The sequence below is a fragment of the Ylistrum balloti genome, unplaced genomic scaffold (genome assembly GCF_031769215.1).
Source record: "Ylistrum balloti isolate Yb309-2 unplaced genomic scaffold, AGI_CSIRO_Ybal_v1 Utg369772, whole genome shotgun sequence".
NCBI classification, from domain to species: domain Eukaryota; kingdom Metazoa; phylum Mollusca; class Bivalvia; order Pectinida; family Pectinidae; genus Ylistrum; species Ylistrum balloti.
Window position 1 is genome coordinate 97113 of NW_026781965.1, and position 17893 is coordinate 115005.

The 17893-nt window shown below is 33.1% G+C and overlaps 2 protein-coding genes across 12 annotated transcripts in view; one reads left to right on the plus strand and one right to left on the minus strand.

Moving 5' to 3' along the window:
- Positions 1-17893, plus strand: part of LOC132543837 (uncharacterized) — a 187111-nt gene that overhangs the window by 70897 nt on the left and 98321 nt on the right. The gene's annotated exons all lie outside the window — the stretch shown is intronic.
- Positions 1-17893, minus strand: part of LOC132543870 (collagen alpha-1(I) chain-like) — a 99813-nt gene that overhangs the window by 21262 nt on the left and 60658 nt on the right. For 8 of the 11 annotated variants that reach the window (XM_060207395.1, XM_060207392.1, XM_060207389.1 and 5 more), the window contains 5 exons: positions 13142-13267; positions 11880-11906; positions 11582-11608; positions 5140-5211; positions 23-148 (listed from right to left, as the gene is read on the minus strand). In XM_060207395.1, coding sequence (XP_060063378.1) covers positions 23-148; positions 5140-5211; positions 11582-11608; positions 11880-11906; positions 13142-13267 — 378 coding nt within the window. Of the gene's footprint in view, positions 1-22; positions 149-5139; positions 5212-8707; positions 8996-11581; positions 11609-11879; positions 11907-13141; positions 13268-16475; positions 16548-17893 lie in introns of all 11 variants that reach the window. The other 3 variants (XM_060207390.1, XM_060207397.1, XM_060207399.1) reach the window with 3 other exon arrangements.

Sequence of the window (17893 nt, forward strand, 5' to 3'; positions counted from 1 at the left end):
TACATGTTTGAGTGGTCTATACCTGAAACCCTTTTTTCCCGATTTCCCCCTTTTCTCCTTTGGAACCTGCTTCCCCTGAGGGTCCAGGCTTGCCAGAAGCCCCTTTAGGCCCAGAACGACCTGTTCTGCCCTTCTTCCCCTTCTTCCCCTAAAGTAGTAAACAGACAGTTAAGAGTTGTACACATGTGTCTGAAAGTCCAAAAATTGTACAAACTTATCAAATGTCAGCAGTAGGCTAACTATCAGGATATCTATATTTTCTTTTCATATATATAAGATGAGAAATGTGCTAACTTTAAAGGTCTAAATCATTCAAATAATTTAATAAGCAATTACTTTAATATAATAGTATCTTAAAGATGGAAAATTATTTTTTAAAATATGACCATGAAGCATGTAGATCATTTTTCAATCAGGATGTTAGTGTTAAGTGTAAGTATGTATTTTATATTGTCCTTAGTATGTATATGCGATATACCTGTAACCATATCAATTGCATCTTATGTTTCGGATTTAGAGACAACTTCCAGGAGGTTTGGGGGCTGTCATTTGCTGTGTATTTATTTGTTATATCTAAAATACAGGGATAATGGCTAGTTTTGAAGTTTTGTCCCTTAATGTCCGGGGTTTATATTCAAATAAAACAAAGCGCAGGGATGTTTTTAATTGGATAAAACAGAAAAATTCCTCTATTGTATTTTTACAAGAAACTCATAGTTGTGTGGAAATTGAGTCATATTGGGAAGCAGAATGGGGTGGGAGATGTATTTTCAGTCATGGTAGCAGATCAAGTGCTGGAGTTGCCATACTTTTTCAAAACAAAATAGAATACGATATTCATAAAAAAATTGTGGATAAAAATGGCAGATACATTATGTTAGATATATCAGTCAATGATGTTAGATTAACCTTAGTAAATATTTATGGACCGAATGATGACACTCCATCCTTTTTTAAGAACATTCATAATAAGCTCAAATTATTAACAAATGGTAAAATTCTAATTGGAGGGGACTGGAATGTAGTTCAGAAAAACAGCAGGATACTTTCAATGTATTGCATGACTATAATATTAATGCTAGAAGTAAGATAACAGAAATGAGAGAAGAATTTGAACTAATAGATATCTGGAGAATATACAACCCAGAAATAAAATATTACACGTGGCGTAGAAAAAATCCTTTAAAACAGAGTTGATTAGACTATTATTTGATATCTAATGAACTTTCAACTATTGTATCGGATACAGATATATTACCAGGGTACAAAACAGATCATTCCTGTATTATATTAAAATGTATAAAAGAAGATAACAATAGAGGGAAAGGGTACTGGAAACTAAATTCTGCTTTACTTAGAGATAAAAAATATGTGGAATTTGTAAATAATTGTATAAAGGACACAGTAGAAGAATATATAGTATCAGGAGATTTTAATGACTTGGAAAATATTACTCTTAGAATTAATGATCAATTGTTTTTAGAAATTATCAAAATGAGAATTAGAAGTCTCTCTATTGAATACTCAATCAGATGCTCAAAGGAAAAGAAGAAAAACGAGAAAGATATTGAAACTAGAATATCAAAGTTGGAAGATGAAGTTAATGAAAATGTAAATGATGAAGTATTAGAGGAACTAGAAAAGGTTAAAAAAGAGTTAGAAAATACAAGAAAACAGAAAATAGATGGTATAATTCTCAGATCCCGGGCAAAATGGTATGAAATGGGGGAAAAAAGTACAGAATATTTTTTGTAGATTAGAAAAAAGAAATTATGTGAATAAAACTATAATAGAATTGATAACAAATAACGATTATCTTATAACAGATAATAAACAAATTTTGGAAGAAGAAAAATTATACTATAAAAACCTCTTCACATATAAAGAAAATTGTAATATAAATTCTTCATTGTTTAATCATGGTGTTACATTAACAGAGACAGATAAAAATAGTTGTGAAGGTAAAATTACGGTACAAGAATGTAGTAAGGCTCTAATAAATATGAAGAACGGGAAAAGTCCGGGATCTGATGGAATAACAGCTGAATTCTATAAAATGTTTTGGAAAGACCTAAAATACTTTGTTCAAAACTCAATAAATTTTGCATATAAACATGGGACTTTATCAGAATTTCAATGCCAAGGCATAATTACATGTATTCCCACAGAATCAAAAGACAGACGTTATCTTAAAAACTGGAGGCCTCTAACATTGCTTAATATTGATTATAAAATTGCTTCTGCTTCAATTGCAAATAGAATAAAACAGGTGTTTCCAAACATAATTAGCAATACACAAAAAGGTTTTATGAAAGGAAGGTTTATTGGGGAAAATACGCGATTAGTTTTTGACTTGATGCATTACTTAGAGGAAAATAACAGGTCTGGGATATTATTATTAGTAGATTTCGAGAAAGCATTTGACTCAGTTGAATGGAAATTTATATATACAGCATTGCAGTCTTTTAATTTTGGTGAGTCTCTTATTCAATGGATCAAAACATTTTATCATAATACTAAAAGTAGGATGATTAATAATGGGCATTTTTCAGATTTTTTAATATACAGAGGGGTTGTCATCAAGGTGACCCTGTTTCACCATACTTGTTTATAATTGGAGTCGAAACATTAGGTTTAGCTCTCAAGAAAAACAATGGAATCAAGGGTATAAAAATAGAAGACAAAGAATATTTACTAGGGCAATATGCGGATGATGCTTTTCTGTTTCTGGATGGTTCTGAAAACTCACTTTCAAATACAATTAAAACTTTTCAATATTTCACCTTGGTGTCTGGCCTTAGACTTAATATACACAAATGTAAGGTAATGTGGATTGGAAGAAATAAATATTCAGATAGGATCTTATGCCCCAAGCTTAACCTTCAATGGTCAACTGATAAATTTAAACTTTTGGGAATAAACTTTTCATTAGAATTGTCTGAAATTATTGAAATCAATTTTAAGGATAAGCTAACTAACATTAAAAAACTATTAGGTATGTGGTCGAGACGTAAAAACACTGGCATTACCCATATTAATACATTTATTTTACTCTTTACCAAACCCAGGAAAAAAATGGCTTCAATAATTTAATTCTGTTTTTTATAAATTTATATGGGGGTACAAACCTGATAGGATTAAAAGAAACACTTTGATACTTGATAATGATGAAGGTGGCTTGAAAATGATACACATAGAAAGCTTTATTAAATACTTAAAGGTAAAATGGTTAAAAAGATTATACACAGGTGATGGCCAATGGCAAACTTTGACTAAAACCTTACTTAATCAATTTGGTAACGAGAGAATTTGGAATTTTAACAATGTAACTTTAAACGAAATAAGTAAAAAAAATATCAAATCCTTTTTGGAAAGATACACTTTTAGCATGGATAGATTTTTAAAAATCCCAAGATAAAGCTATAGACTTATTACATGAAAATATATTAAACTATGTTCCATTTCAAGATTTCAAACAATTTATAGCATTCCAACAATCTGGGGTTGAAAAGATTAAAGACCTGTTAGATAATAGATTTTATTTTCTAAATTTCGAAAATATTAAAGTTAAATGTCCTACTATGAACTTTATTCAATACGTTGCTCTGACAAGTAAAATTTCCAAAAATAAATTACATGAGTTACGACAAAATAGAGATATAATTACTCCTAATGATGAAGCAAATTTATCTGATTTTCAGAAAATAATGGTTCAAAATGACTTGAAATTTGTATATAAATACTTACTGAACAAACATAAAATAGATCCTGTAGGAAAACAAGCCAAATGGAATAGAGATTTAAATGTGAACATAGAAACTAAGATAGGTTGGAGTAAAATATATACATTACCTAAATACTGTACAATAGAAACAAAAATGCAAAATTTTCAATTTAAACTACTACACAGAATTTTGACTACTAAGGAGTTTTTATATAAAATCAAAATTACTGGTGATGATAAATGTACATTTTGTAAAAATGAAACTGAAACACTAATACATTTGTTTTTCAATTGTGTAATTGTTAAAAGAATTTGGAATGAATTTAAAGTATGGATAAATTCAGTAAGTGATAATTTTGAAATTGATTTTTTCGATGCATATGACATACTCTTCATTTGTGAAAAGGGCCCAAAAGTTATAAATCATCTGATCCTAACCATGAAATATTACATTTATATCTGCCGATACAAAGAAATTCAACCAACATTTACAGAATGTAAAACTCTCATTTATCAACAAAATGAAACTGAAAAATTTATTTCAAAAATTAATAATTCATTTGAAAAATATCAAGCAAAATGGTCTCCCCTGAACATTTAAAGGGACAAAACTACATCCTACACAGCATAGTGACAGCCTTACTTTCTCAATCAGGTAGTGATTTATATATATATATATATATGTTATCGTATTAATGTCAAGATTATTGGTATATCAATGTTAAAAATTGTTTTGTATTGTTACTGTATATGTAAAGTATGTCCATGTTTTGTATGTATTGTATATGTCATTGTCTTTTGTTAATAAAAGTTTTGATAAAAAAAAAAAAAAAGTTGTACACCAGCAGATGAATAAAGTTTTTAAGAAAATGTTTGTATATAAAAAAACCATGTATATTTTCTGAACTTGTTGGTCACTGAAATTTTACACATATGAAATTACTAAAATCCTACCATGTTTTTGAAATTACTTAAAACTTTCACAAAATTCTATTAAGAAATGATCTCCATTTCTTTTTAAGTTATTTATTTGGATTATGTAACATAGCATAGAGGTTGATATAAACTTTGATACATCCTATTTCATTTGAGATGTTACATGGCATTTGATTGGCCAACCATCTTCAATTATAGCATAAGTAATAATTTCCAAACAGTTCCTCATTTGCATATAAGACCTGATCTTGACTTGATTCCAAATTAAATCCCATTTTCGATACAAAAAGATATAAAAATATCTTGAAACACAACACAGTTACCCTATAAACAAGGATTGTAAAACAGTGAGCACAGTAGGTCTGTAGGAGCAGAATACAACATTAAAAGCACCCTAGGAGAAGCTATTGATTGCCACACACTGGTCATTAAACATGCTTAGTATAGGATGCTCTGGATAATACGAAATGTGACTTCACCTTTCTGCCGCGTCGTCCACGCTCGCCAGTGTCGCCTTTGTGTCCAGCCGATCCTGGAAGACCCATTTCACCCTGTCATGAGAAACTTGACACATCAAGCACTGAAATTAATGACTCAAAACAGACAGCCAGCAAACCTGTGGGACAACTACAAAATTGATACAGTAAGGATTTTACACTGTAGCAAAGGTGATACAACCACACTCAAAGACATGACAATATCTCATATAAAGAATACAGAAACATGCTTCAAGACCACAAATCACATAGCAGAAACAAGCATTGGACTGACCCTGATGCAAAACATGCTCTGAAGATTAAGGCAATTTCGATAAGTAAAACATATTAACCAGATGATCAGATGGCACTTAAAATCACTTTTGTGATCTAACATATTAAAACCTCCAACAATTTTACAGATCTACGCAGATGGCTTATAATGAAATAGACCCAGAACCAGCAACTATAACATGGAACCCTGTTATGTTCCTTTAACCTATAAAAACCATATTTTTCTGACAATGTCTGTTAATAAGCATATCCATTTCTATTGCATTTCGGTAGAATTATCAATAAATCCACTTAACTGTCCTGTAATTAGCCCATCCTTCGACTTCATTTTGCTGGCACCCAAACAGTATAATGAATCTAGCAGTCATATTTTACAACTGAACTCACAACAGCTAATATATGTTTTCTGATTACCACTATTTGAAGTCACCTAAGTCAGAAGTTACATTTTTTGCATATAAAATGTTAAGATGGTGCTTTCTAAGACTCCATTAAGATAGCGCTATCTAAGACTCTGTTGTTGCAGAAGAAGCATTTTTTTAACAACATACAAGAGTGTGGCTCAATGACATCAAAATAGAAAATAAAGGCTTGCACTTATTTTATAAATTTCAACTGAAAAATTTTAGCTCCTGTCAAATAATATAATGATAGTTTGTGATAATACTTATAGTTTAAGAACACCTCAGACGAAAAAGGTACACTATACCATCTGGCCTGGCATGTAATTTGACCAAGGCTCCCTGTCCAAGTTAAATAAATATCATATGTAATAATTTTGTTAGTATAGTAATATTTACCATCATAACAATATCACAGCGTCTCTCCTCTTTGCTCTTCTTCACTGTAACAGTGGCAGTCTGGTTGGTGTCAGGCAGATAAAAGAGCAAACCCTGATGTGTTTTCATGAAACAAAACTACAAAATCGTTGCGGGAAATTCAGAAACAAAACTACTGAGCAAAGTGCGTTTTCCTCAAAACAAGAGGCCCAATGGGCTTTGACAGTCAAATGAGTTCAAGGAACAAAGGGTTCAAATCTCTACATGTATTTTTCTCTGGTTAGTCAAATTTTCTCCCAAACTAGACCTAGCATGCTCGTAAATAAGCTGCATGTGGCACTTGAACAAAGTGTTGGTTTAAGAATGTGGTGTTCTGTGCAACATAAACATATGTTTCAGCTCCATATGCTTAAACAATAGGGTGACAGTTTCCTAGAAATTTGACAGATTTACTATTTCAAAGTCTTGCTGACCTTTAATTTCATGGCCTTGAAACTTGGTCCAAAGCAATATTTGCACCATTTCCTAAAATTTTCGAATGCACATGCTTATACAAAATGTTGAGTATTTTTACAGTTGTAAAATGTTATTGTTTCAGTATTTTGACTATTACAACTATATTTATTTCATTTATGTCTCTCAGAAGATAAGAATTTATAACATGTTTTTCACTGTTTTGTCCCTGCACTGTCGGCCCCACGTGACTATAAATTTTTGCAATTTTGACACCCATCCAGTTACTATTTCCAGTGACCATGTTTGGTTTGAATCTACTCAACAGTTCTTCAGAAGAAGCTGAAAATGTGAAAAGTCAACAGACAACAGATAACAGCATAAGACAACTGAAAAAAACAATGACAATAGGTCACTATGAGACTTTTGGTTCAGTTGACAAAAAAACCAATTGAACTATGGTGTGAAATAGTGTCATTGAGACGAGATATCAACTGACATAATTTCTTATATTATATCTGTAGGAGAGTGGCCATGGACTTACCAGCTATCACATTTAAACACATAAAGATATCTTGATAAGTTTAAAACAATTAAAACAATTTTTGGTAAATACATGTTTATAAGGATAAGATATACAATGCAGAAAATCTATGAAGATAAAATAGATAAGGTTAAGGAGGCTCGACCCGGTCACAATTAACCACACGATTTTTTAAAAATTTCAACATTGATTATGCTACCATGTGAACATGACTCTCTGAAAAGTCATGCATTGCACAAAATATTTTTGGGGGGAAATATGTCCAAAAAACCCTGACATTTCTCGAACTTAAAATTTTTTTCTTGTAAAATTCTTGAAATCATATAGAAACAATTAACCGAAAAAAAATCAATATCTGCTTTACAAATATTTTAATAATGAAAAAAATATGGAAAACAATATTTATATAGTGGTTTACTTGGCGGACAGATTTCAATATTAAGAATTAAAATATTTTCACAGCACATAGCCTTAAACACCATGAGTGAAAAATGAAATGACATATCACAGAAATGCTTTTATCTAAATGTGCTGATCATTTATGTCAACTGATGTTGTTGGCCTGGAATAGGATTGGTCGTGACAAATACTACTTACATTACAATCACTTTCAAAAGACATACTGGGGGGTAAACCGTCCTTTCTCATCTCTTCTCGCCATTGTTGACATTGCAACATAATTTTCCCCCTCTATATACAGATGAGTTCCCTTTCAAGCAACATGAAACTTACAACCAATTGCAAAATGCTGGTTACACACACAGAAAGTCACGACAATACTGGATGAATTACTTGTGTATTATGTAGGGTCGAGACTCCTTAAGCTATAGGTTAGCTCTGAAGCATATAGTATATAGTTACACTTCATATTTGAATAATAGAAAACTAAACGCTTTGATACCTGAATGTTAGGTTCATTAATATGAAGATTCATTGACTTTTTCCTAGAAATAGAACAGGTATAATACTCAGAGGAAACTATCAGACTCAGATGTATCCAATATTGCAGTAAGTGATTTTTTCTTCATTTCAGGTGTTCCGTAAAATTTTTTAAAAAGTTTATACTAAACAATAGTTTAGCAGTGAGGAACATTCTGGTAAATGGAATATGTACTTGACTAAAGAGTAGACTTCTTGTGAATATGTCATCAGCATTAATTTATGAAGTTCCAGTGAGAAGTGAACAATTAACTTAATCAAACTCAGACCTTTCCTCAAAAACATTATATCCAGAACAATCTGTCACCATTGATGTCATAGTGCAAAGTAATTGCTCTTTGGTGCCGTTGCACATGACACATATAATGACACATGTACAAGGTTATGAAAACGTATACAAGTTGGTTACAACAAGCCTTTGAACACATCCCTTAAGCATGGTTACAAATCACTATGACTGCAGCTCTTGTCACTATTCGTGTTAGTAAGGTCTTCAAGCCGACACCCAAGGTTAGTTCTGTCCATTGCCATGGCTACATCAAGTACCATCACCAGTCTGTACCTGTGCCCATGGCGCAGGTCGTAGAGCGCTTGATGATGAGCTGCTTCCCCCTTGTGTAGTAGAGCGTTCCTGCATGCGCCGACGTCGTCTTAATTGTCGGTTACAGAACCTATTACAGCACTGCCAGGCAACAGAGCGGGGTCCTCTATCGTAAGTGTTCTCCGACTCCTCTTGTTCCTCATCAGTTTCCATGGTAGGATTTTCTTCGTCAGTGGATGTTGGGATATTACGGTCTTGTCCACTCATGCGACTTGACCTCACTTCCAGAACACATCTGTGTGATGGTCTCTTTATGAAGGCAAAAAAATAACGATGGCAGGTTCCTCTTCCAGTATAAAATGAACTGTAATTATTGCTACTACTGTTATCTGATGGAATTTGCTGCAGTCACAGTTTGTTAGAAATATGAACTTTGTTGCAGTCAGCTATTAAATTTTGGAATGGAATTTGGAATAATAAAAAAAAATGATGTTTTTCATTTATAGAACACAATTCTGAAATTTCCATGATAAAAACATGCAACAAGGAATGATTAGAAAATGCTGATTGCAGCAAATTTCACAAATAGCATACAGCAATAAGGAAGAGGCCTGCATATATAGCTACTAAAAGAAAGGGTTCTCTCACCCTCGGACCCCTGGGACCAGGTGGACCAGGGAGGCCTCTAATGAACCCTTGAGGGTACCCAAGGCCAGATCCTCCTCCTGACTGTGTTTCTGATCCTCCAGCACTACCTCCAGTACGACTGGATCCTCCTCCTCCTCCCCCTCCCCCTCCCCTGCCCCCTCCTCTGCCTCCTCTCTAGGAACAGAATACTTCTGTTATGTACTGATGTGTATTATTGGGGACTGGATTTATGTTGGACTGACCACATGCAAAATCTGTTTGAATCATTCCTCCCTATTTACATTAATTAGTTGACCATTCTGTCAACCATCCCTATAGATATTGATAGAAATAAGTAGACAAACATTTATACATACATATGTGATACTATAAAGGCATTTCACGTTGTGTAAAAAACAAATTTTTCGCCATTGTATCTAAAAAGAAGACGGATGTAGCCAGTACATATTTTAAATGTAAAAGGTACATCTAAAAAAATTAAGGAACAAGACTTTTAAAATGAATTAAGATATGCAGTCTCTCCCAAGACACTTTAAATGCAAACTAAAGATGCTTCTCAATCTGTAGACAATAAATACCCAGGCATGTCTAATACATTACAAGATTTCTGCTCATGCTCACAACATATGTGTAAAACAAGAATCAACCAAACATGCCCACAGCATGTCTAGTCCTCTGTACATGCTTCATAACAACGCACTTATTTACAACACACAAGCTCCTTACAAATGTTAACCACAAAACACTTAAAGCAGAACAGCTAAAATGGTTTTATATGTACCATGTATGTGAGAGTTGCTCCCCTTGACTTAGTGTGTAGAAGATTTTTTGTTGTCCTGTAGCCATGTGGTTAAACAATCACATAGGGCAGGGGAGTGTGGAAATAATTATTTATTTCATTCATATGCTCCTTTAAATCAAATAACTTATTATTTATCTGTTCATTTTTTCTGTAAGGTTAGGAAGGGGGGGTGGGGGGGTGGGGGGGGGGGAATCTGATCCATACAACAAAAGTAACACAGAACATGCTACAGTTACAGTCTCAGAGTTATTTATAGGGATAGTTGACAGCACTATTATTCAGCTGAAAATGGTCACACAGGTGCAAGTGAGAACAAGATAGCAAAGTTATATACATACACAAGGTCACACATAGATTGTCTTATAAACAAGGTCACACAGAATATCTTCTATACAAGGTCACAAATAGATTATCTTATGAACAATGTCACACATAGATTGTCTTAAATACAAGGTTACAAATAGATTATCTTATGAACAAGGTCACACATAAATTGTCTTATAAACAAGGTCACACACAGAATATCTCATAAACAAGGTCACATATAGACTGTCTTAAAAAATAAGGTCAAACAAACTAGCCTACTAACAAGGTCACAAGTATAATCTTTAAAAAAAGGTCACAAGGCACCACTATATGATACTTATCCCACTATCATTATCAAGGATTGTTCTGTAATTTTTGACATAGATTAATCCAAAGAAACTTGCAGGATTCAGCAGAACCCAAGTTATTGTGTCAAAATGTATTTTCTATCTAAAGTTACACTGACCTTGACCTACGTTGACATTTTAACATCAAAATAATGCCGAAAATAACAAGCATAGTTATTAAGGAAAGCAGTGTGTGTAGACTGAGTTTGATCAGTCTAAGGAAACTTTGCTAATTCAGTGTATTCAGATTTTCTATGTATAGAATTAGTGACCTTCACCTTGGACCTTTTACCTCGAAAAGCATTCCAAATAAAGCTATGCACTCTGTAAAGTTTGAGTTGATTCAGACTAAGGGCATCATTTTCTATTTATAGTGAAATTAAAAGAGTTTGATCTTTTGATGCAAAATAGTCTTCCCAATAAGTAAGCAATGTGTGTAGATGGAGTTGGATTCATCCAAATGAACCATTTTTTTTTATTTTCTATAGTTTGTAATCTTAGCATCAAACCCTCTAACCCCAAAAATAATCTCCAAACCGAAAGTAGTGTTTGAAGTTTGAGTTTGATTGGTCTTAATCTGAAGTAATTGTCAGGAAATGGTGATGGGGATGGATGGAAGAATTGTCAGAACAATGGACAGACAACAACATTACAATATTTGGTGGGGAATAACTCAGATTATTTAAAATAAAGTCACACAGATAATAAACAAGGTCACAGATATTTTGTCGTGATGGAGTGGTGTATAACCGGAGACCTGAGAGATATAGAAATATATTGTAGGAGACTTACTGGGGCTCCAGGACGTCCATCTCTGCCCTGAAAGTATACATAGACTTAACTATACACCAGCCACAGTGTTACAACATATCAAACTGACATCACATATATATATATATATATAACAACTCATTGACAACAGTTTCTGATAACATCACTAAATTGTCTTTAAAACTGAAGTCATGTGACAGTGAAATGAATCACATAAGCATGAACAAGTTTGAGCGAGACATAACACATGAACTAGACTTGTTTGAACTGACTTTAGAGACAGACATATATGATTCATTACAAAAGTATGTGTACTCACAGAAGGTCCTCTTGGTCCTGGTGGTCCCTAAAAATGAACACCAAAAAAGTAAAACACAGCTTCATGTACAAGACGGGGAAACATGACAGTCTTGTTAATGTTTTATTTCAGTTTACTGGTAAATCTTCAGCTCTGTTTCAACAGGATTCCATAAACAGTTATAATGCCCTTGACCATATTATGTAACCAGAAGTATTCTCATATTTGACTTTTGTGTAAACTGCCATCAAAATCTTTAAACCACTAGAATGACGATATGGTCATTTGGAATACCATTCTTCATTTGTCCTTTTCCTCATGAAGATGTTTTATATTTCTGGGTCATTGAAATTTTTAATAAGCTTCTATACAGAAACTATTTCAGGATGACTTTTAGTAAGATTTACCATGGTAGAAGTACCAGATTGTAGGATTATATGTTTCACGAGATCTGATTGGTCATTAAAATTAACCATTAATATAACAGCCAATGAAACATGGCATTTCAAAGGTGAACATTTTTTCATTCAGCTGGTTAATTTGTCACCAACGTCTGATGAAAAGTGATCTCCAGAACACATTTTGTCGAAGTTGAAGAGAGATACACTGTTTGAAGATGTCCTATATTGAAGCCCACACAGTAATGGATGAATGAATTATGTGGTAAAGTAGCAGCAGATGACACTGAAGTGTCATGTTCAAATTTGACATGTAAACTGTGAAATGTGGCATGAAAGTTAACAATTATTTCAATAAAAGGTTAGATATTTCAAATAATAAATAAACAAAATTACAGAAAATTTCTGTTCTTAAAGGAAAAATGAATGTAAGAAACAAGTCAACTGATAATGTCATATTCCACTTATTATCACATTTTCTCCTGTTAAATGGAACATGATATTAAGCAGTTTCTACTGTACCAATTTGTAACATTAACCACTGGTATATACAAGTACCAATTTGTAACATTTATGACTGGTATATACAAGTACCAATTTGTAACATTAACCACTGGTATATACAAGTTCCAATTTGTAACATTTACCACTGGTATGTAAACACTCACACAACTGAATTACAAGAGTGTAAAATCTAAATTGACTAACCGGCAAAATACATCATCTTTATTTAAATTCTCATTCGCATATATGAGTAGACATCATTATTTGCTGATGATGAAAACATCACATCGTCCATACTCCTTTTCAGTCTGTTAGGATTTCAGTTTTACAATGAAAGTAAACCATAGATAGCTTCCAATCGTTGCTCTCATGAATACCTACCTGTGCACCATCTTCTCCTTTGGTACCTTTCATACCATCATAGCCAGGCAGACCCTGGGCTCCTTTGGGACCTGGAGGTCCTGCTGGCCCTGCAATTCCAGGCTCGCCTGGTAAACCAGGCTCCCCCTAAAACAGTTCAGACATACACATCAACAATAGCCAAAAAATACTTCACTACCTTTTATTTAATGTTCATCTCATTTGATGCATTATTTTGCCAAAGATTTGAGATACCAGGTTATATTTGACCAAAGGTCTATGATGCATGTAATACATTATCTGAGATCAGAGATACAATGTAATACATGACATTAGACAGTGTAATACATTATCTGAGATCAGAGATACAATGTAATACATGACATTAGACAGTGTAATACATTATCTGAGATCAGAGATACAATGTAATACATGACATTAGACAGTGTAATACATTATCTGAGATCAGAGATACAATGTAATAAATTATCTATCAGCATAATACATTATCTGAGATACAATGTAATACATGACATTAGACAGTGTAATACATTATCTGAGATACAATGTAATACATGACCTGAGATAGGGTAATACATTACCTAAGATTGTAGATACTGCGTAATAAATTAACCGACAATCTGTATCTGAGACACAACGTAACATATGATCATCACATGATCTGGGATACAGCGTAATACATTATCTGTGACAGAGTAATGCATTATCTGAGATACAGTGTAATAGATTATCTGAGATACAGAATAATGTATTATCTGAGATACAATGTAATATATTATCTGAGATACAGAATAATATATTATCTGAGATACAGTGTAATACATTATCTGTGATACAGTGTAATACATTATCTGAGATACATTGTAATACATTATCTGAGATACAGAATAATATATTATCTGAGATACAGTGTAATACATTATCTGTGATACAGTGTAATACATTATCTGAGATACATTGTAATACATTATCTGAGATACAGAATAATATATTATCTGAGATACAGTGTAATACATTATCTGTGATACAGTGTAATACATTATCTGAGATACATTGTAATACATTATCTGAGATACAGTGTAATACATTATCTGTGATACAGTGTAATACATTATCTGAGATACATTGTAATACATTATCTGAGATACAGTGTAATACATTATCTGAGATACAGTAATACATTATCTGAGATACAATGTAATACATTATCAGTGATCTGTTATATAGTGTATATATCAACATTTACACAAAACTTACTCATGCATTGTACAACAAAGAGTATCACCTACAAACCTCCACAAATTCATGTTCAAATATTGACTAATTCTGTAGATGTTGTAGGTCTTACAGACATGCTCTTTATGAATATACAACAATATCAACATGCTGAAAGGTCATTGCAGCGAGAGTACTACACTTCTATTTTATTCACATATGACAGGTTTTGTACTCTTGTTCTTCTGTCGACTTCTGTTGAACTGTGTAATTAATTACTGGTGTCTATAGTGCTATCATGTCACTGTAATTACTGGTGTTTATAGTACTATCATGTCACTGTAATTACTGGTGTCTATTGTACTATCATGTCACTGTAATTACTGGTGTCTATAGTACTATCAGTGACTGTAATTACTGGTGTTTATAGTACTATCATGTCACTGTAATTACTGGTGTCTATAGTACTATCATGTCCCTGTAATTACTGGTGTCTATAGTACTATCACGTCACTGTAATTACTGGTGTTTATAGTACTATCATGTCACTGTAATTACTGGTGTCTATAGTACTATCATGTCACTGTAATTACTGGTGTCTATAGTACTATCATGTCACTGTAATTACTGGTGTTTATAGTACTATCATGTCACTGTAATTACTGGTGTCTATAGTACTATCATGTCACTGTAATTACTGGTGTCTATAGTACTATCATGTCACTGTAATTACTGGTGTCTATAGTACTATCAGTGACTGTAATTACTGGTGTCTATAGTACTATCATGTCACTGTAATTACTGGTGTCTATAGCACTATCAGTGACTGTAATTACTGGTGTCTATAGTACTATCATGTCACTGTAATTACTGGTGTCTATAGTACTATCATGTCACTGTAATTACTGGTGTCTATAGTACTATCATGTCACTGTAATTACTGTCACTGTAATTACTGGTGTCTATCAGTACTGTAATTACTGGTGTCTATCAGTGACTGTAATTATCATGTAATTACTGTCACTGTAATTATGTGTCTATAGTACTATCATGTCACTGTAATTACTGGTGTCTATAGTACTATCAGTGACTGTAATTACTGGTGTTTATAGTACTATCATGTCACTGTAATTACTGGTGTCTATAGTACTATCATGTCACTGTAATTACTGGTGTCTATAGTACTATCATGTCACTGTAATTACTGGTGTCTATAGTACTATCATGTCACTGTAATTACTGGTGTCTATAGTACTATCAGTGACTGTAATTACTGGTGTCTATAGTACTATCATGTCACTGTAATTACTGGTGTCTATAGTACTATCATGTCACTGTAATTACTGGTGTCTATAGTACTATCAGTACTGGTGTCATGTCTACTGTAATTACTGGTGTCTATATGTACTATCATGTCACTGTAATTACTATCTATAGTACTATCAGTGACTGTAATTACTGGTGTCTATAGTACTATCATGTCACTGTAATTACTGATGTCTATAGTACTATCAGTGACTGTAATTACTGGTGTCTATAGTACTATCAGTGACTGTAATTACTGGTGTCTATAGTACTATCAGTGACTGTAATTACTGGTGTTTATAGTACTATCATGTCACTGTAATTACTGATGTCTATAGTACTATCATGTCACTGTAATTACTGATGTCTATAGTACTATCATGTCACTGTAATTACTGATGTCTATAGTACTATCATGTCACTGTAATTACTGGTGTCTATAGTACTATCAGTGACTGTAATTACTGGTGTTTATAGTACTATCATGTCACTGTAATTACTGATGTCTATAGTACTATCATGTCACTGTAATTACTGGTGTCTGTAGTACTAGCTATCAGTGACTGTAATTACTAGTGTCTGTAGTACTAACTATCATGTCACTGTAATTACTGGTGTCTGTAGTACTAGCTATCAGTGACTGTAATTACTAGTGTCTGTAGTACTAACTATCGGTGACTGTAATTACTGGTGTCTGTAGTACTTTCTGTGACTAACTACTGGTGATTGTACTACTATCTGTGATAGTGAAATATTTGTTATCTCTCTGGTGTAAGGGTATATAGCATTGAACCTTAATGGTGTGTCTGTGTACCTTAAGTAAGGTAAGCTGTGCTTCATCACTCTCTCCCAAGCCCCCAGGAAATCCTTTGGGGCCACGCGGTCCCTACAAACCACAATAGTCATGCTACAGTCTACCATTCACAACATAACATGCAATATCTCATTCAGGTGCAAATGTAAAATGCTAAAACAAGGATCTGCATAAAAGTTTGTTTATCAATTAGAGTTTTTGCAATGGTGAGAACAGTGTCATGCAAAATCATCACAAAGAAATAAATCAATTATTCAATAAATCATTTTACGCCTTAAATGGAAGTGAATATGTCACATGTATAGCAAAATATATGTAAATATTTACAGATAACAAAGAAACATACTTTACTTTCAATATCAAATAATTCAATATGTATCAAAGTACACAAGCACCTGCCATTATCAAAATCATCAATCGGTACAATGTTTCTATAGAGACTAAGACCCCAGTATGCCACAATTAAGGATGAATATTTAAGATGGTATTGAATTAATGATTGGGTTAAAAATGTATTGCAGGAATGAATCAAACTTTGAGTATTTTCATTAAGTTTCAAAAAAGACAAAGAATTCAAGTATTGAAGGAGGTTTCATGCAAATAGAATTTAGTTTAAAAACTTTTTGTGTAGTAATCCAAGATGGTGACTGACTACTCTATTATATTTCAGATTAACAAGATATTAGAAATTGTGCTGTTGATTTATACTACTATTATATCATAAATGTTTCTGAAAAGCAACAATTTTCTTATTTTATGTTACTATATGACTGTAGTTTGGTAGATGCTGATGTCATTGAGAGACCCCAATATAGTGCCTTAAATCTGTAGACAAAGTTAGAAGTGGTTAGTTAGCAGAGAGTGAAAGAAGAAAGTATGAACTGGAGACTGGCACAAGCAAAATTTGAAAATGGTTGAATAATAAAAGTGGATAAAAGCATGCATGTCATTAGATGTCATCACTACACACAAGGGTAAACAAGTTCATAACAATACTCACCATAGACAAGTAGGCAAGTCAATAGTCATTCTCACTACAGCCATACTCACCACTGACAAGTAGGCAAGTCAATAGTCATTCTCAATACAGGCAACTAGGCAAATCAATTGTTATTCTCACCACAGCCATACTCACCACTGACAAGTAGGCACGTCCACAACAATACTCACCACGAAACAAGTTGGCAATTCAATAGTTATACTCACCACTGACAAATAGGCAGGTCAATGTATCTATACTCACCATTGACAAGTAGGCAAGTCCATTGCCATATTCACCATTGACAAGTGGGCAAGTTCATTGCCATATTCACCATTGACAAGTAGGCAAGTTCATTGCCATATTCACCATTGACAAGTAGGCAAGTTCATTGCCATATTCACCATTGACAAGTAGGGAAGTTCATTGCCTTATTCAC